Source organism: Oncorhynchus nerka, linkage group LG12 (genome assembly GCF_034236695.1).
Source record: "Oncorhynchus nerka isolate Pitt River linkage group LG12, Oner_Uvic_2.0, whole genome shotgun sequence".
Classification (NCBI taxonomy): Eukaryota; Metazoa; Chordata; class Actinopteri; order Salmoniformes; family Salmonidae; genus Oncorhynchus; species Oncorhynchus nerka.
In genome coordinates, this window is record NC_088407.1 from 19,068,514 (window position 1) to 19,089,921 (window position 21,408).

At 41.4% G+C, this 21,408-nt stretch overlaps 2 protein-coding genes across 3 annotated transcripts in view; both read left to right on the top strand.

Moving 5' to 3' along the window:
* Nucleotides 1–5,156, top strand: part of LOC115115239 (calsequestrin-1-like) — a 31,479-nt gene extending 26,323 nt beyond the window's left edge. For both annotated transcript variants that reach the window (XM_029643734.2, XM_029643735.2), the window contains 2 exons: nt 3,661–3,735; nt 4,024–5,156. In XM_029643734.2, coding sequence (XP_029499594.2) covers nt 3,661–3,735; nt 4,024–4,293 — 345 coding nt within the window. In that variant the 3' untranslated portion in view covers nt 4,294–5,156. The remainder of the gene's footprint in view (nt 1–3,660; nt 3,736–4,023) is intronic.
* A 3,030-nt stretch (nt 5,157–8,186) lies between these two features.
* LOC135559621 (butyrophilin subfamily 1 member A1-like) lies at nt 8,187–21,110 on the top strand. Its single transcript, XM_065025323.1, has 6 exons — nt 8,187–8,299; nt 18,087–18,180; nt 18,643–18,672; nt 19,026–19,097; nt 19,795–19,821; nt 19,984–21,110. Exons 2-6 carry the CDS (start codon nt 18,177–18,179, stop codon nt 20,508–20,510), a joined length of 660 nt encoding a protein of 219 aa, XP_064881395.1. The 5' UTR covers nt 8,187–8,299; nt 18,087–18,176; the 3' UTR covers nt 20,511–21,110.
* The last annotated feature ends 298 nt before the right edge of the window (nt 21,111–21,408 follow it).

Consider the following 21,408-nt stretch of genomic DNA (forward strand, 5'->3'; position numbering starts at 1 on the left):
GGCATACACATCACAGACAAACTGAATTGGTCCACTCACACAGACTGCGTCGTGAAGAAGGCGCAGCAGCGCCTCTTCAACCTCAGGAGGCTGAAGCACTCACAAACTTCTACAGATGCACAATCGAGAGCATCCTGTCGGGCTGTATCACCGCCTGGTACGGCAACTGCTCCGCCCTCAACCGTAAGGCTCTCCAGAGGGTAGTGAGGTCTGCACAACGCATCACCGGGGGCAAACTACCTGCCCTCCAGGACACCTAGACCACCCGATGTTACAGGAAGGCCATAAAGATCATCAAGGACATCAACCACCCGAGCCACTGCCTGTTCACCCCGCTATCATCCAGAAGGCGAGGTCAGTACAGGTGCATCAAAGCTGGGACCGAGAGACTGAAAAACAGCTTCTATCTCAAGGCCATCAGACTGTTAAACAGCCACCACTAACATTGAGTGGCTGCTGCCAACACACTGACATTGACACTGACCCAACTCCAGCCACTTTAATAATGGGAATTGATGGGGAATGATGTAAATATATCACTAGCCACTTTAAACAATGCTACCTTATATAATGTTACTTACCCTACATTATTAATCTCATATGCATACGTATATACTGTACTCTATATCATCGACTGCATCCTTATGTAATACATGTATCACTAGCCACTTTAACTATGCCACTTTGTTTACTTTGTCTACATACTCATCTCATATGTATATACTGTACTCGATACCATCTACTGTATGCTGCCCTGTACCATCACTCATTCATATATCCTTATGTACATATTCTTTATCCCCTTACACTGTGTATAAGACAGTAGTTTTGGAATTGTTAGTTAGATTACTTGTTGGTTATTACTGCATTGTCGGAACTAGAAGCACAAGCATTTCGCTACACTCGCATTAACATCTGCTAACCATGTGTATGTGACAAATACAATTTGATTTGATTTGATTTGATTTGACAGCCCAGTTGGAGTTTTCCAAAAGGCACCTAAAGGACTTTCAGACCATGAGAAACAAGATTCTCTGGTCTGATGAAACCAAGATTCAACCCTTTGGCCTGAATGCCAAGTGTCACGTCTGGAGGAAACCTGGCACCATCTCTACAGTGACGCATGGTGGTGGGAACACCATGCTGTGGGGATGTTTTTCAGCGGCAGGGACTGGGAGACTACAGAGAGGTCCTTGATGAAAACCTGCTCTAGAGTGCAAAGGACCTCAGGCTCGGGCAAAGCTTCACCTTCCAACAGGATACGAACCCTAAACACACAGCCAAGACAACACAGGAGTGGTTTCGGGACTAGTCTCTGAATGTCCTTGAGTGGACCAGCCAGAGCCCGGACTTAAACCCGATCAAACATCTCTGGAGAGATCTGAAAATACCTGTGCGGCGACACTCCCCATCCAACCTGACAGAGCTTGAGAGGATCTGCAGAGAAGAATGGGATAAACTCCCCAAATACTAGGCAAATCAGTTCACTTCACTAGGGTAGGGGCAGCATTGGGAATTTTGGATGAAAAGCGTGCCCAAATTAATCTGCCTGCTACTCAGCCATAAAAGCTAGAATATGCATATAATTATAGATTTGGATAGAAAACACTCTGAAACTGTTTGAATGATGTCTGTGAGTATAACAGAACTCATATGGCAGGCAAAGACCTGAGAAAAAATCCAACCAGGAAGTGGGAAATCTGAGGTTTGTAGTTTTTCAACTCTTGGCCAATCGAATACAGTGTCTATGGGGTCAAATTGCAATGCCTAAGGCTTCCACTAGATGTCAACAGTCTTTAGAACCTTGTTTGATGCTTCTACTGAGAGGTGGGGATGAATGAGAGGGGAATGAGTTAGAGATCTGCCAGAGAGGCACAAGATCAGTCTCGCGCGTTCACAGAGAGCGAGCTCTGTTCCATTGCAATTCTACAGACAAAGGAATTCTCCGGTTGGAACAGTATTGAGACTTATGTTAAAAACATCCCAAAGATTGATTCTATACTTCGTTTGACATGTTTCTACGGACTGTAATATAACTTTTTGGACTTTTCTTCCGTACCTTCCGCTGGACTTGCACGCGTGTCGTGAGGTTAGATTGTGTACTGAACGCGTGAACAACAAGGAGGAATATGGACATAAATGATGGACATTATCGAACAAAACAAACATTTATTGTGGAACTGGGATTCCTGGGAGTGCATTCTGATGAAGATCATCAAAGGTAAGTGAATATTTATAATGCTATTTCTGACTCCTTTTGACTCCAACATAGCGGATATCTGTTTGGCTTGATTTGTCGTTTGAGCGCCTTACTCAGATTATTGCATGGTTTGCTTTTTCCGTAACGTTTTTTAAAAATCTGACACAGCGGTTGCATTAAGGAGAAGGGGATCTAAAATTCCATGCATAACAGTTATCTTTTATCAATGTTTATTATGAGTATTTCTGTAAATTGATGTGGCTTTCTGCAAATTCACCGGATGTTTTGGAACTACTGAACATAACGCGCCAATGTAAACTCAGATTTTTGGATAGAAATATGAACTTTACCGAACAAAACATACATGTATTGTGTAACATGACGTGTCATCTGATGAAGATCATCAAAGGTTAGTGATTAATTTGATCTATATTTCTACTTTTTTGACTCCTCTCTTTGGCTGGAAAAATGGCTGTGTTTTTCTGTGACTTGGCTCTGACCTAACATAATCGTTTGGTTTGCTTTCGTCGTAAAGCCTTTTTGAAATCGGACACTGTGGCTGGATTTACAACAAGTGTATCTTTAAAATTGTGTAAAATACATGTATGTTTGAGGAATTTTAATTATGGGATTTCTATTGTTTTGAATTTGGCGCCCTGCAGTTTCACTGGCTGTTGACGAGGTGGGGCACTACCGTCCCACAAACCCTAGTGAGGTTAAGAACAAATTCTTATTTGCAATGACTGCCTACCCCCACGGCCAATCCCTCCGCTAACCCGGACGACGCTGGGCCAATTGTCACCACCCTATGGTACTCGATTGTCACCACCCATCACGGCAGGTTGTGACACAGCCTGGGTACGAACCATTTCCTTAGACTGCTGTGCCACTCTGGAGGCATACCCAAGAATACTCAAGGCTGTAATCGCTGCCAAAGGTGCTTCAACAAAGTACTGAGTAAAGGGTCTGAACACTTATGTAAATATGACATTTCAGTTTTTTTTATACATTTGAAAAAATCTCTAAAACCTGTTTTTGCTTTGTCATTATGTGGTATTGTGTGTAGATTGAAATAGAAATAGAAAACGATTTGATACCTTTTAGAATGAGGCTGTCACGTAACAAAATGTGAAGGAAGTAAAGGCGTCTGAATATGCTGCATGTGATCGAGACTGACTAAATTGGAGTTGGACAGTGTAGAATCACTGAATCCTGCAATCATTTTGTAATCCCAAATAACTACTCATTATGTGATCAAGATGATTAATTTTGCACCTGTATATGTGTATCGACTAGTCTAACAAGGGAATATTAGAAATGTCCAACAGATACACTAAGGACTTGAAAGGCAGAACTTTAAATTGTGGTTTCCAAGACTCAGAATAAGCCTATATGTAGTATTTTTATTTATTTTATTTTCTCTCTCTATCTCCCCTCTCTACCTCCCTCTCTCTTTTTAGCTTGTGCCCTACTGGGAGAAGACCTTCGGCATTGACCTCGGTTCCCCTCAGATCGGTGTTGTGGATGTGGAAGATGTAAGTCTGATCTTCCCACCTACTTTGTCTCTGTCGTCTCCTTTGTGTCATCCTCTTCTCTCTTCTCTCTTATCTATCTATCTATCTATCTATCTATCTATCTATCTATCTATCTATCCATCTATCCATCTTCTCTGGGAACCTCAGGTTTTTGATGGTCTACTCTCACTGTCTTCTCATCCAAGCCTCTCTTGAATCTCAGTGTCTTTCTGTCTTGTGCAGACTTAGTCTCCATCTTGATTCGTGACATTCAAATTGAGATCTCACTGTGTGTGTGTTCCCTCATAGGCCGACAGTGTGTGGATGGAGATGGATGATGATGAGGACATGCCCACTGCTGATGAGCTTGAGGACTGGATCGAGGATGTGCTGTCCGGAAAGATCGATCCAGATGATGATGACGATGACGATGATGACGACGACGATGATGATGATGATGACGACGATGATGATGATGATGACGACGATGATGATGATGATGACGATGACGACGAAGATGACGACGACGACGAGGATGATGATGATGATGATGATGATGATGATGATGATGATGAATAAAAGCTTACTTGCCATCCTTGGGTTGGATCGGTTTTAGCCAACAGTGGTCGAAAGCTGGCACCAATCATCAGTTTCCTAACATCTCGTCAAACACATGTTGTGTCCCTTCCTGTTTGCTTCCTGTATCTCTTTCTCAAAGCCCTGATCAGATAGTCCGGTGATATGCCTAAAGGGCAACACCTAAATCAAATTGACTCACAGGAGGTTGGTGGCACCTTAATTGGGGAGGAAGGGCTCGTGGTAATTGCTGGAGAGGATTAGGTGGAATAGTATCAAATACATCAAACACATGGCTTGATGCCATTCCCTTCGCTCTGTTCCAGCCGTTATTTTGAGCTGCCCAACCCTCAGCAGCCACCACTGATTTCACTGGGTGAGAAAAGACATGGAAGCAGGGGGAAATTTTTGTCTGTGAAAAGAAAATGGGTTGCGGCTCAAATGTAAGATCAGTGTTCCTTGTTCAGTATGAAACGTTTGTCTCTCTCTTCATGTGGTTATAACTGTGAGTGTATGTGAGGACAAATCTGAGGAAAACTAGTATGTTTGACTTAGTTTTATCTCATTTTTCACAATCAGGGTTGCTCCCTTTCCCCTCTCTCATTTGTTCCATTTGTCTGTACTCTGTAACATCTACATGTTTTCTACTGGTAAAGAGAAGAAACATTGTACTATATTGTACTATATTGTATTATTTTTTAAAGAGAAGGAAACTTAACCTCACTGAAATGTCTTAAGAAAAATACAGTTTCGAAGAGTGATTATGAAGATCTTGGAATTCACAAAAAGACAAAAGAACTTGATTGTTTCTGGTCGATTATTGGAAAAAATAGAAGAAAAAAAACAATTAAAAATGTAATATTGTTGTTTGTCATAATTTCTATATGAATGTGGAAGTGTCTTTGTGTTTGTGTGACACGACAAAATTTCTACAAATGAAAACTACATAATTGTGAAACCTATAAGAACCAGTACATATTTTGAAGATGGTGAAGCTTTACACATCAAATATAATCTAATTCAAGACTCTTGAGAATGTCAGGAGACAAGACTGTGTCAACTTTCATGGTTCCACAAAACTAAAAGGTGCCTTCAGAAAATTGTCATTCCTGTTCACTTTTTACACATTTTGTTTTGTTACAATTTGTGTGACTGATCTACCCATAACGTCAAAGTAAAATGTTGTTTTTAAGAAAGGTTTACAAACTAATTAAAAATAAAAACTGAAATATATTGAGTATTCAACCCCTTTGTTATGGCAAGCCTAAATAAGTTCTGGATTAACAAATCCCATAATACTTTGCATGGACTTCGTGTGCAATAATAGGGGTTACCATGATTTTTCAATGACTACTCCATCTCTGGACCACACAAATACAATGATCTGTGAGGTCCCACAATCACTTAGTACATTTCAAGCAGAGATTTGACCACAAAGACGGGGGGGGGTGATGCCTCGCAAAGGAGGGCACCTATTGGTGAATATGCATCCCTTTGAGCGTGGTGAAGTTATTAATGACACTTTGGATGGTGTATCAATACACCCAGTCACTACAAAGATACAGGTGTCCTTCCTAAGTCAGTTGCTGGAGAGGAAGGTGACTTTAAAACAGAGTTTAATGGCTATTTAGAAACAGGATGGATCAAGAACATTTCACAATTTTGTAGTAGCCCTGAACTAACTCACCTGATTCACCTAGTCAAGGGCTTGAGGATTAGTTGACCATTTGAATCAGGTGTGATAGCTGTGGAACAGTTACAATACATGGAACGGCTTAGGGTCCCCGAGCAGAGGTTTGAGAACCCTTGCCTTAAATGCCAGATCGATAAGACGGAAGCCTGGACAGAATACATTTATTCAAAAACTTAGATTCTATTTGTAAAAAGGCACTAAATTTATAACTGCAAAAATGTGGCAAAGAAAGTATATTTTGTTCTTTAATACAAAGCATTATGTTTTGGGGCAAATCCAACACAACACATCACTGAGTACCACTCTTCATATTTTCAAGCACAGTGGTGGTTGCATCATGTTATGAGTATGCTTTTCATTGACTAGGAGCAGATTCATTTTCTTTAACCTTGATTTACCTAGGCAAGTCAGTTAAGAACAAATTCTTATTTACAATGACAGCCTAGGAACAGTGGGTTGTCTGCCTTGTTCAGGGGCAGAATGACAGATTTTTCCATTGCTCAAGGAAACCTTTCAGTTTCTGGCCCAAAGCTCTAACCACTAGGCTACCTGCCTCTAACCACTAGGCTACCTGCCTCTAACCACTAGGCTACCTGCTGCCCCTGGATATTTGTTTTTGTTAAAAATAATGGAAAGGAGCTAAGCACAGACAGCGTAATGGTGGTTCAGTCTGTTCTCCAACAGGTTCAGTCTGTTCTCCAACAGACAAGTTCAGCTTTCAGCAGGAAAATACCCTAAAACCCAAAGTCAAATCTACACTGGAGTTGCTTAACAAGACGACACAGAATATTCCATAGTTACATAGTAACAATTTTGACTATATCTGCTGGAAAATCTATGGCAAGACTTGAAAATGGCTGTCTAGCAATGATCAACAACCAACTTGACAGAGCTTAAAGATTTTCTTTAAGGATAATGGGCAAATATTGCACAATCCAGGCCTGCAAAGCTCTTAGAGACTTACCCCGAAAGACTCAAAGCTGTAATTGCTGCCAAAGGTGATTCTAACATGTTTTGACTCAGGGGGTTGAATACTTATCCAATGTAATCAAAATAAATGTGTTTTATTTTCCATTAATTAAAAAAAATATATATATATATTCTTCCACTTTGACAGTAGAGCATTTTTATCACACTTTGTAACACAACAAAATGTGTAAAAGGTCAAGGGGTGTGAATACTTTCTGATTGCACTCTATGCTTCAATGCAGTCATATTCGTGGCTTATTGGGGGGGGGGGGTATGTATTTTTGGAAACCCATCCCATGAGAGTGAATATCATTCCAGTTCATCTGTTCTGTTCTCTTTTATCAAATCTGATTAACCCAGTCCACTGCTTGCTATGAATTCCATCTGACGGTGTTTGCACGTATAGGTAAAAAGACAAATCATGTCTAGTTTGGAACACTGACAACCAAAGAGCACAATTATGTATATATTTATAGAGTACCAGTCAAATGTTTGGACGCACCTACTCATTGAAGGGTTTTTCTTTAGTTGTACTATTTTCAAAATTGCAGAATAATAGTGAAGACATCAAAACTATGAAATATCACATATGGAATCATGTTGTAGCCAAAGAAGTGTTAAACAAATCATAATATATATTATATTTGAGATTCTTCAAAGTAGCCATCATAATCCTTGATGACAGCTTTGCACACTCTTGGCATTCTCTCAACCAGCTTCACCTGGAATGATTTTACAACAGGAGTTCCCGCATGTGCTGGGCACTTGTTGGCTGCTTTTCCTTTCCTCTCCGGTCGAACTCATCTCAAACCATCTCAATTGGGTTGATGTCAGGTGATTGTGGAGGCCAGGTCATCTGATGCAGCACTCCATCACTCCCCTTGGTCAAATAGCCCTTACACAGCCTGGAGGTGTGGTTTGGGTCATTGTCCTGTTGAAAAAACAATTATAGTCTCACTAAGCACAAACCAGATGGGATGGCATATCAATATAGAATGCTGTGGTAGCCATGCTGGTTAAGCAGTCAACCAGCCAAATCTTACACTGTTTCTCATTCAGCTGCATACCTGAATCGTCATTTAGTAAGCGGTTCACAAACTAGAGGTTGCGACTTCTTCTGGATTTGATAAAGAGACAACATACTGCAGCTATTCTGGTCAATGTGTAACCAGTAAGTTGAACTTTCCAGCAAGAATCACTTTCCTATAAAGCACTGTACTGAGTAAGTCAATAAGATCCTGTTGTGTTGATATAACATGGAGCTCCCAGTTTCCCTACGTGATTTTTGCTGGAAAGTTCAACTTACAAAAGAAAACAAAAAGTCTGTATACAGTGAGTGCAAATGAGGTAAGTTAAGGAAATAAATAGGCCATGGTGGCGAAGTAATTACAATATAGCAATTAAACACTGGAATGGTAGATCGGCAGAAGATGAATGTGCAGGTAGAGATACTGGGGTGCAAAGGAGCTAAATAAATAAATAAATACCAGTATGGGGATGAGGTAGGTAGATAGATGGGCTGTCTACAGATAGGCTAAGAACAGGTGCAGTGATCTGTAAACTGCTCTGACAGCTGGGGCTTACAGCTAGTGAGGGAGATGTGAGTCTCCAGCTTCAGAGATTTTTGCAATTCGTTCCTGTCATGGGCAGCAGAGAACTGGAAGGAAAGACGACCAAAGGAGGAATTGGCTTTGGGGGTGACCAGTGAGATATACCTGCTGGAGCGCCTGCTACAAGTCGGTGCTGCTATGGTGACCAGTGAGCTGAGATAAGGCGGGGCTTTACCTAGAAGAGACTTGTAGATAACCTGTAGCCAGTGAGTTTGGCGACGAGTATGAAGCCAGGGCCAACCAACGAGAGCGTACAGGTCACAATGGTGCGTAGTGTATGGGGCTTTGATGACAAAACGGATGACACTGTGATAGACTGCATCCAGTTTGTTGAGTAGAGTATTGGAGGCTATTTTATAGATGACATCACCGAAGTCGAGGATCGGTAGGATGGTCAGTTTTACGAGGGTATGTTTGGCAGCATGAGTGAAGGATGCTTTGTTGCGATATAGGAAGCCGATTCTAGATTTATTATTGGATTGGAGATGCTTAATGTGAGTCTGGAAGGAGAGTTTACAGTCTAACCAGACACCCAGGTATTTGTAGTTGTCCACGTGTTCTAAGTCAGAGCCGTCCAGAGTAGTGATGCTGGACGGGCGAGCAGGTGCGGGCAGCGATCGATTGAAAAGCATGCATTTAGTTTTACTTGCGTTTAAGAGCAGTTGGAGGCCATGGAAGGAGAGTTGTATGGCATTAAAGCTCGTCTGGAGGTTAGTTAACACAGTGTCCAAGGAGGGGCCAGAAGTATACAGAATGGTGTCGTCTGTGTAGAGAATAAGAATGTTGTGATTGACAGAGTCGAAAGCCTTGGCCAGGTCGATCAATACGGCTGCACAGTAATGTCTCTTATCGATGGCGGTTATGATGTCATTTAGAACCTTGAGCATGGCTGAGGTGCACCCATGACCAGCTCTGAAACCAGATTGCATAGCGGAGAAGGTATGGTGGGATTCGAAATGGTCAGTAATCTGTTTGTTAACTTGGCTTTCGAAGACCTTAGAAAGACAGGGTAGGATAGATATAGGCCTGTAGCAGTATGGGTCTAGAATGTCATCCCCTTTGAAGAGGGGAATGACCGCGGCAGTTCTCCAATCTTTGGTAATCTCAGACAATATGAAAGAGAGGTTGAACAGGCTAGTAATAGGGGTTGCAACAATTTCGGCAGATCATTTTAGAAAGAGAGGGTCCAGATTGTCTAGCCCGGCTGATTTGTAGGGGTCCAGATTTTGCAGCTCTTTCAGAACATCGGCTATCTGGATTTGGGTAAAGGAGAAATGGTGGGGGCTTTGGCGGGTTGCTGTGGAGGGTGCCGGGCAGTTGACCGGGGTAGGGGTAGCCATGTGGAAAGCATGGCCAGCCGTAGAGAAATGCTTATTGAAATTCTCAATTATAGTGTATTTATCGGTGGTGATAGTGTTTCCTAGCCTCAGAGCAGTGGGCAGCTTGGAGGAGGTGCTCTTATTCTCCATGGACTTTACAGTGTCCCAGAACTGTTTTGAGTTAGTACTACAGGAGGCAAATTTCTGTTTGAAAAAGCTTACCTTAGCTTTTCTAACTGCCTGTGTATATTTGTTCCTAACTTCCCTGAAAAGTTGCATGTTACGGGGGCTATTCGATGCTAATGCAGAACGCCACAGGATGTTTTTGTGCTGGTCAAGGGCAGACAGGTCTGGCGTGAACCAAGGACTATATCTATTCCTAGTTCTAAATTTTTTGAGAGGGGCATGCATATTTAAGATGGTGAGAAAGGCACTTTTAAAGAATAGCCAGGCATTATCTACTGATGGGATGAGATCAATGTCATTCCAGGATACCCCGGCCAGGTCGATTAGAAAGGCCTGCTCGCAGAAGTGTTTCAGGGAGCGTTTGACAGTGATGAGGGGTGGTAGTTTGGTCGCAGACCCATTACGGATGCAGGCAATGAGGCAGTGATCGCTGAGATCTTGATTGAAAACAGCAGAGGTGTATTTGGAGGGCAAATTAGTTAGGATGACATCTATGAGGGTGCCCGTGTTTACTGATTTGGGGTTGTACCTGGTAGGTTCATTGATAATTTGTGTGAGATTGAGGGCATCAAGCTTAGTTTGTAGGATGGCCGGGGTGTTAAGCATGTCCCAGTTTAGGTCACCTAGTAGCACGAGCTCAGAAGATAGATAGGGGGCAATCAGTTCACATATAGTATTGAGGGCACAGCTGGGGGCAGAGGGAGGTCTATAGCAAGCGGCAACAGTGAGAGACTTGTTTCTGGAAAGGTGAATTTTTAGAAGTAGAAGCTCAAATTGTTTGGGTACAGACTTAGAAAGTAACACATAACTCTGCAGGCTATCTTTGCAGTAGATTGCAACATCGCCCCCTTTGGCAGTTCTATCTTGGCAGAAAACGGTATAGTTAGCAATGGAGATTTCAGGGTTTTTGGTGGTTTTCCTAAGCCAGGATTCAGACACGGCTAAGACATCTGGGTTGGCAGAGTGTGCTAAAGCAGTGAGTAAAACAAACTTAGGGAGTAAATCGCCGTGACCCCCAAACCAACCTCTCCACTCCCTGGACCCTTTTGATCACTCGACTAAGGATGCCTCTCCTTAATGTCAATATGTCTTGTCCATTGCTGTTCTGGTTAGTGTTTATTGGCTTATTTCACTGTAGAGCCTCTAGTCCTGCTCACTATACCTTATCCAACTTATTAGTTCCACCACCCACACATGCAATGACATCTCCTGGTTTCAATGATGTTTCTAGAGACAATATCTCTCTCTTCATCACTCAATACCTAGGTTTACCTCCACTGTATTCACATCCTACCATACCTTTGTCTGTACATTATACCTTGATGCTATTTTATCGCCCCCAGAAACCTCCTTTTACTCTCTGTTCCAGACGTTCTAGACGACCAATTCTTATTGCTTTTAGCCGTACCCTTATTCTTCTCCTCCTATGTTCCTCTGGCGATGTAGAGGTGAATCCAGGCCCTGCAGTGCCTAGCTCCACTCCTATTCCCCAGGCGCTCTCTTTTGATGACTTCTGTAACCGTAATAGCCTTGGTTTCATGCATGTTAACATTAGAAGCCTCCTCCCTAAGTTTGTTCTTTTCACTGCTTTAGCACACTCTGCCAACCCGGATGTTCTAGCTGTGTCTGAATCCTGGCTTAGGAAGACCACCAAAAATTCAGAAATTTTAATTCCAAACTACAACATTTTCAGACAAGATAGAACTGCCAAAGGGGGCGGTGTTGCAATCTACTGCAAAGATAGCCTGCAGAGTTCTGTCCTACTATCCAGGTCTGTACCCAAACAATTTGAACTTCTACTTTTAAAAATCCACCTCTCTAAAAACAAGTCTCTCACCGTTGCCGCCTGCTATAGACCACCCTCTGCCCCCAGCTGTGCTCTGGACACCATATGTGAACTGATTGCCCCCATCTATCTTCAGAGCTCGTGCTGCTAGGCGACCTAAACTGGAACATGCTTAACACCCCAGCCATCCTACAATCTAAACTTGATGCCCTCAATCTCACACAAATTATCAATGAACCTACCAGGTACCCCCCCAAAGCCTTAAACACGGGCACCCTCATAGATATCATCCTAACCAACTTCCCCTCTAAATACACCTCTGCTGTCTTCAACCAAGATCTCAGCGATCACTGCCTCATTGCCTGCATCCGTAATGGGTCAGCGGTCAAACGACCTCCACTCATCACTGTAAAACGCTCCCTGAAACACTTCAGCGAGCAGGCCTTTCTAATCGACCTGGCCGGGGTGTCCTGGAAGGATATTGATCTCATCCCGTCAGTAGAGGATGCCTGGATATTTTTTTTTTTAAATGCCTTCCTAACAATCTTAAATAAACATGCCCCATTCAAGAAAATTAGAACCAGGAACAGATATAGCCCTTGGTTCTCCCCAGACCTGACTGCCCTTAACCAACACAAAAACATCCTATGGCGTTCTGCATTAGCATCGAACAGCCCCGTGATATGCAGCTGTTCAGGGAAGCTAGAAACCGTTATACACAGGCAGTTAGAAAAGCCAAGGCTAGCTTTTTCAAGCAGAAATTTGCTTCCTGCAACACTAACTCTAAAAAGTTCTGGGACACTGTAAAGTCCATGGAGAATAAGAACACCTCCTCCCAGCTGCCCACTGCACTGAAGATAGGAAACACTGTCACCACTGATAAATCCACCATAATTGAGAATTTCAATAAGCATTTTTCTACGGCTGGCCATGCTTTCCACCTGGCAACTCCTACCCCGGTCAACAGCACTGCACCCCCAACAGCAACTCGCCCAAGCCTTCCCCATTTCTCCTTCTCCCAAATCCATTCAGCTGAAGTTCTGAAAGAGCTGAAAAATCTGGACCCCTACAAATCAGCCGGGCTAGACAATCTGGACCCTTTCTTTCTAAAATTATCTGCCGAAATTGTTGCCACCCCTATTTACTAGCCTGTTCAACCTCTCTTTTGTGTCATCTGAGATTCCCAAAGATTGGAAAGCAGCTGCGGTCATCCCCCTCTTCAAAGGGGGGGGACACTCTTGACCCAGACTGCTACAGACCTATATCTATCCTACCATGCCTTTCTAAGGTCTTCGAAAGCCAAGTCAACAAACAGATTACCGACCATTTCGAATCTCACCATACCTTCTCTGCTATGCAATCTGGTTTCAGAGCTGGTCATGGGTGCACCTCAGCCACGCTCAAGGTCCTAAACGATATCTTAACCGCCATCGATAAGAAACATTACTGTGCAGCCGTATTCATTGATCTGGCCAAGGCTTTCGACTCTGTCAACCACCACATCCTCATCGGCAGACTCGACAGCCTTGGTTTCTCAAATGATTGCCTCGCCTGGTTCACCAACTACTTCTCTGATAGAGTTCAGTGTGTCAAATCGGAGGGTCTGCTGTCCGGACCTCTGGCAGTCTCTATGGGGGTGCCACAGGGTTCAATTCTTGGACCGACTCTCTTCTCTGTATACATCAATGAGGTCGCTCTTGCTGCTGGTGAGTCTCTGATCCACCTCTATGCAGACGACACCATTCTGTATACTTCCGGCCCTTCTTTGGACACTGTGTTAACAACCCTCCAGGCAAGCTTCAATGCCATACAACTCTCCTTCCGTGGCCTCCAATTGCTCTTAAATACAAGTAAAACTAAATGCATGCTCTTCAACCGATCGCTACCTGCACCTACCCGCCTGTCCAACATCACTACTCTGGACGGCTCTGACTTAGAATACGTGGACAACTACAAATACTTAGGTGTCTGGTTAGACTGTAAACTCTCCTTCCAGACCCATATCAAACATCTCCAATCCAAAGTTAAATCTAGAATTGGCTTCCTATTTCGCAACAAAGCATCCTTCACTCATGCTGCCAAACATACCCTTGTAAAATTGACCATCCTACCAATCCTCGACTTTGGCGATGTCATTTACAAAATAGCCTCCAATACCCTACTCAACAAATTGGATGCAGTCTATCACAGTGCTATCCGTTTTGTCACCAAAGCCCCATATACTACCCACCATTGCGACCTGTACGCTCTCGTTGGCTGGCCCTCCCTTCATACTCGTCACCAAACCCACTGGCTCCATGTCATCTACAAGACCCTGCTAGGTAAAGTCCCCCCTTATCTCAGCTCGCTGGTCACCATAGCATCTCCCACCTGTAGCACACGCTCCAGCAGGTATATCTCTCTAGTCACCCCCAAAACCAATTCTTTCTTTGGCCGCCTCTCCTTCCAGTTCTCTGCTGCCAATGACTGGAACGAACTACAAAAATCTCTTAAATTGGAAACACTTATCTCCCTCACTAGCTTTAAGCACCAACTGTCAGAGCATCTTACAGATTACTGCACCTGTACATAGCCCACCTATAATTTAGCCCAAACAACTACCTCTTTCCCAACTGTATTTAATTTATTTATTTATTTTGCTCCTTTGCACCCCATTATTTTTATTTCTACTTTGCACATTCTTCCATTGCAAAACTACCATTCCAGTGTTTTACTTGCTATATTGTATTTACTTTGCCACCATGGCCTTTTTTGCCTTTACCTCCCTTCTCACCTAATTTGCTTACATTGTATATAGACTTGTTTTTTTACTGTATTATTGACTGTATGTTTGTTTTACTCCATGTGTAACTCTGTGTCGTTGTATGTGTCGAACTGCTTTGCTTTATCTTGGCCAGGTCGCAATTGTAAATGAGAACTTGTTCTCAACTTGCTTACCTGGTTAAATAAAGGTGAAATAAAAAAATAAAAAAATAAAAAATGTTAACATGCATGAAACCAAGGCTTTTACGTTTACAGACGTCAACAATTGAGAGCACCTGGGGGTGGGAGTGGAGCTAGGCACTGCAGGACCTGGATTAACACATCACCAGAGGAACAGAGGAGAAGTAGGATAAGGGTACGGCTAAAGACTATACGAACTGGCCGTCTAGAACGTTCAGAACAGAGAGTAAAAGGAGCAGGTTTCTGGGCACGATAGCATAGATTCAAGGCATAGTGTACAGACAAAGGTAAGGTAGGATGTGAGTATATTGGAGGTAAACCTAGGCATTGAGTAATGAAGAGAGAGATATAGTCTCTAGAGATGTTTAAACCAGGTGATGTCATCGCATATGTAGGAGGTGAAACAACATGGTTGGTTAAGGCATATTGAGCAGGGCTAGAGGCTTTACAGTGAAATAAGACAGTAATCACTAACCAGGACAGTAATGGACAAGGCATTTGATATTAGAGAGAGGCATGCGTAGCCAAGTGAACATATGGGTCCAGAGAGTGGTTGGGCTGGCCGGGGACACAGCGATTCAGACAGTTAGCAGGCTAACAAGCTAACAGTTAGTAGGCCGTAGCTAAATAAGCTAGCAACTAGTAGACCAGGTCAAGCTAGCAGTTAGCAGGCCGGGTTAGCAAGCAAGCAGTTAGCATGGGCTAGCAGTCTCTCAAATGTCTCTGGAATTGAACTAGCATAGTAGGAAGTGATTTCGGTAGTACTTTATTTTACGGGTATATAAAATTACACATTTGCTAGGACATTATAAGGTATCTATTGTTACTTTATGGTACTTACTTTAAATAATTGTACACAATTGGTAACTTTTAGTGCTTGTTCCAATGAGTCCCAAAGGTAACAGTTTAATGTAGGTGTCCTTATTCAAACATTCATATAGCCTTTATAACAGCTATATAACACATTATAACGTTTGCCGTAATTAGTAGTTTCAAATAGTTTATGAGTAACGGCATAAGATGTTACAAAACTAGCTATAATGGGTGTTGAAATCAAACAGCTGATTGAGCTTTCATGTCACCAAATACATTCACGGGTCACTACGAAGGAGTTTTGGTTCCTGATTCAAATGGAATCCCGTTCCATCTGCTTTTCACCTTTAATGTCGCCTACAAAACAATTGGGAACTTGGAACTGGAACTCGGAAATCTTCAACTTCCGGAAAATATTTTGAACGGTCATTCAACTATTTTGAACGGTCATTCAACTCGGAATTCTAACTCGAGAACTCAGGCCTTTTTCTAGAGCATGAATATCCAACTTGAAAGTCAATGACGTCATGATTTGACCTCGATGTCCATGTTGTCTTAGAAGGACAATAAAAACATTGTACCCTTCGGCAGCTCATATCTGTGTGAAGCTAGATTCAGTGTTCTCATCTGCATTAAAACCAAATATCGATCCAGGTTGGATGTGACAGCAGAGATGAGGTGCGCACTATCGACCACATCCCCTGATTTTGAGAAGCTCCAGCGCGACGTGCATAAAGCCATCTCATTAGTGCTGGTGAGATACATCATGTCAGACTGATTTGTCACAGCCCCACATTAAAAATATGTGATGGTGAGTTGAGAAGATATTCAGAAACACTGTTAGAATTTTTCGAAATTGACTGCCATAGCCCCAAAATATAAAGTAAACAAAGGCTGTTAATAGCATGTTTTTTACATGGTTGGGGTCGCGATCCTTTTCAGATATCATAATGGGGTCGTGGGCCCAAAAAGTTTGGGAACCCCTGGTATATATAATGCTTCCAGTAACTAAACTGGCCATGAGAGAGAGGCAGCTTTCCTATAAAGTACTGTACTGACAAAGTAACTAAGATAATGCTGTCTTGATAAAACCTGGACGCTCCCTGTTTCACTACGTGATTCTTGCTGGAAGGTTCAACTGACTGGTTACACATTAACCAAACGAGCTGGGGCATGCTGTCTCATTATCAAATCTTTCTGTTCTCGTAATTATGGCCACTCGCTAGCATTTAGCATTAGTAAGTTGGTAAATGGGTACTTGGTATGAATAATATTTGAGACTATAGTGGTACATATACAGCATAACAGGACAGGTTTTGTACACAAGGTAAGTGTCTGAAAGATAATCACCATATGGTCCTGAAATCAATCTTCTTTGATTCACTCAGCGTTATTGTTTTATTACTGGGTCTTAGAACTGTTATACTAATGTTTTAAACAATAATCCTTTTGATACGAGACAACTTGAAATATCTCTGAAACAGAACACATTCATCAGGATAACTATACTGCCTTTCTGAAACGAAATACCCACGTTTAGAACGTAATCCTTTCTTCAAATGTCTCTGGAATTGAACTAGCACAGTAGAAAGGGATATGGGTAGTACTTCTTTTACAGTATTTAAATGACACATTTGCTTGGACATTTTAAGGTATCAATGGGTACATTCTGGTACTTACTTCAAATAACTGTACCCAATTGATAACTACCTGATACCAAATGCCTTTTACTGCTTGTTCCATTGAGTCCCAAAGGTAACAGTTTACTTTAGGTGACCTTATTCATACATTAATAAAGCCTTTATAACAGCTATATAACACATTATTACATTTGTCATAAGTAATGTAATGTAATGAGTAGTTTTAAATAGTTATTATTAACGGCATTAGATGTTATGAAACTAGTTATAATGGGTTTTATAGAGAACACACATTGTCATATGTGCTTATGTCACCTTTTAATAACAACTGATATTACACAGTCTGCATGACAGTCTGCATGACAACTTATTTCATGTGTTATTACATGCTACATAAGTGTCTACGTACCAGATGTTATAATAGGGGCGTTATAGAATTTATCAAACTCTGTGTCACATTAATATATTAAATGGAATTATGGGTGTCATAACCATGTCATAGGCCGTTATGGAGTGTGCACAGACACTTTAAATAAAGTGACATTAATTTGAGGTGTACCACAGAGTTGAGCGTATCACAAAACCATTCAAGATCACCCACTTCTTTTGGTGGTAACACAATAACAATTCTGTGTTTGAGACTGACCAAAGGCATTGCAAGTTACTTTTTCCAATTAAAATATTAAGGAGAGATAAAGTTTGTCTTCCTCTGTACTCAAGACATTTTCCATCGTTTTTTTGTGGCGCCATGTTTCCTTTACACTTGTCTCTTGGTTTTTGTTAACATTGTGAATCAGGTCTAGCAGACGTGAAATAAGGCTGATCGTTTCTTTATAGGTGCCGTGGTTCAGTATTGGAGAAGGACAAGACACAGCGTTGTTCTGGGACTATTTGGCTGTTAGCTATTACCATTTAGCCACCATCACCATGGGTAAAGCTGTCTCAGATATAGATACTTAAGGGCTGTATTAAATCTGTATTGTGAAAGATCCCCGTTCAAATGTAAAAGCAATTTTCCGATTGAGCCGACATACGGTATGCAGCATTTACCGTTAATGCAGTCTCCGCAAATTCTTGAACATTGTCTTTAAAATTCAATCGAGCTATAACGTGGATCTGCAACACTTCTGCGATATGGATTGAATCCAGCCCTCAATCATTAGCCCTAAATACATGATGTGATGTATTGGGGAATATTTGACTGTTAGCTGTTACCGTTTAGCCACCATCTCCATGGCAATAGCCACCATCACCATGGTAAAGTTGCTTGCATATACAAACCTAAATCATGACCCTAAATACATGAATTTACCCCTGACTACCATATTCATTACAACTATAGTACATATACCACTGGATCAAAATAAGCCACAACTCTTTCTTTCTTTTACAGGATGTTGTGGCTCAAAACCAGAAGAACAGAGTAAGTTTGTTTTCTTGTCCTTGCCATAAAAATATTGATATTTGTCTTTCAAAAGAAGAAAATGTATTATTCAATTACATGTTACCTTATACCGGAGAGAGCACAGTGGATTCAACAAAGAAGGGTAAGCTTACTTATTACAAAAGAAGATAATCATGAGTTGGTATATTTAAATACATTATCTCTGACTCTTCAGCACTTAATTTTTTAGTGTTTGATGTTATAAATAGTGGAGGAAATGTTTGTGTGGGGTGGGGGGTGGGTTTTGGAGCATGTGCAGTTATAGGGTCTGGCAAAATATTTCAGATGAAGAGTGTTAATTTACATGATTCTATTGTTTTGGTGATATGAAGGTTATGACTCAACTGCAGAGCAAGAAAACCCTTTACAGACAGATACTCATGTCAAACTATCTCCTAAGAAAGGTGAGAAATATTGTACATTAATACAGAGGATGCTGTATAACTTCTGGTTAAGCACCAACTTTGCACCAATTTACACAATATTAAGTCAGTGTCACGCCTTGACCTTAGATATCTCTGTTTTCTTTATATTTTGGTTAGGTCAGGGTGTGACTAGGGTGGGTACGCTAGTTTTTGTATTGTCTAGGGTTTCTGGTATGTCTAGGGTTTTGTAGGTCTAGGTGATTTGTATGTCTATGGTGGCCTGTTATGGTTCCCAATCAGAGGCAGGTGTTTATCGTTGTCTCTGATTGGGGATCATATTTAGGTAGCCATTTCCCTTTGGTGTTTGTGGGATCTTGTCTGTGTAGTTGCCTGTTAACACTTGTTTGTATAGCTTCATGGTTCGTTTTGTTATTTTGTTAGTTTGTTCAGTGTTCATTCTTTAAATAAATAAGAATGTACGCAACCCACACTGCGCCTTGGTCCGATAACGAACGTGACAGTCAGTATATTTTTGCTACACATTATCTTTCCCAGTTATTAGCTTTGTGTTCCATACCTCATTCTGGTTTATCATTGCAATTGTAGATGCATCAGCAAGATCCATCAAGAAGACTGCAAAGTTTTAAAATACAATATCATTTCAGATAATAGTCATCTGATATGTGAGACATTGAATTTCTCATTGCTATTCTTTTTTAAATGTATTTTTTTCCAGATATAAATCAAGCACGCTCACATGAAGGTAATGGGCTGTGACAACAGAATCTGTTTTTCAACTCAATTAAAATACCTAATAAAATAAAATACTTTCTCTGTCCTATATAACTAAGCTTTAAATCACTGAAGATTAAATTGCAATGAAAATTATGAGTAAATAAATATTTGGTCTTCCCATTCTCCACAGTGGATGTTACTCTGGATGTGGACACTGCTCACCCTAAGCTGAAGATACATGGGAACTCACTACAGTGGATAGATGAATCACCACAGAGAAACATTGACATTGAAAACTGTTTTGATGAAGAGCCTTTTGTGTTGGGCAAAATGGGCAGTCCTTTGAAGACTTACTGGGAGGTGAATGTGAAGGAGAAGGATGACTGGGTGATTGGCGTTGCCAAGGAAACAGCTAACAGGAAGGGGCCGTTGGCTTTCAGTCCAACTAATGGATTCTGGGTAATCAGACTATCCAATGGGCAAAGACTTAAAGCCATGGAGGATGAAGAACACGTTCTTGACAAAGGTATTCCAGATAAAGTTGGTATCTATCTAGATTATCAGGAAAGGAAGGTGACTTTCTACAATGCAGAAGACAGCTCACTCATCTATTCATTCACCAAAGGACCAAGTTATCAGGATGATGTCCGCCCACTTTTCTCACCCTGGAACAACGATGCAAAACCAATCACAATTTTGCCCTTCAAGGCAAAATAGAAAAACATAATTCATCACATTTATTTTATTTTACTAGGCAAGTCAGTTAAGAACAAATTCTTATTTTCAATGACGGCCTAGGAACAGTGGGTTAACTGCCTGTTCAGGGGCAGAACGACAGATTTGTACCTTGTCAGCTCGGGGATTTGAACTTGCAACCTTTCCGGTTACTAGTCCAACGCTCTAACCACTAGGCTACCCTGCCGCCTCTACACTCTACCCACTAGGCTACCCTGCCGCCTCTACACTCTAACCACTAGGCCACCCTGCCGCCTCTACACTCTGACCACTAGGCTACCCTGCCACCTCTACACTCTAACCACTAGGCTACCCTGCCGCCCCTGTTGACATACCCTGTATGTCAATAGCTTATTCTGGTATATGTGGCTATGTGAATAATTTTCGATTAAGTAATATACAGAATTGTGGATTCATTCTCATCCTTTGCTGTCATCTAACCAGGCATCAATGTTGTGTTCCCTATTCTTTAATATATTAGACATTCATTATTTCAGTAGGGTATTATTGTGTGTGACATTAAACATGCATTTTTGTTTTAAAACATGTTGATTTGTGAAAAATACAAGTTCTTATTTGGTATCTGGTTGTCAATGTGTTGATGACTAGGATTGAAAGAAACAACTGCCATCTACTGTAGTTGTTTTGACAAGTTTAATAATCATCCATCACATAAAACCTTGATTATCTTTACAATGACCAACAATGCAAGCTAGTTAGCCAGATACTTGACACAATATATTGACCCAGTGAAGCCTGTAGTTAGTTGTACAGTGTAACATCTAGTTGGATCATATTGTCATTACAGATATTTCTACCGACATTCTAGTTCTATCAGTCTGGGATATAAAGTAATTATATGATTTAAAAAAATAAATAA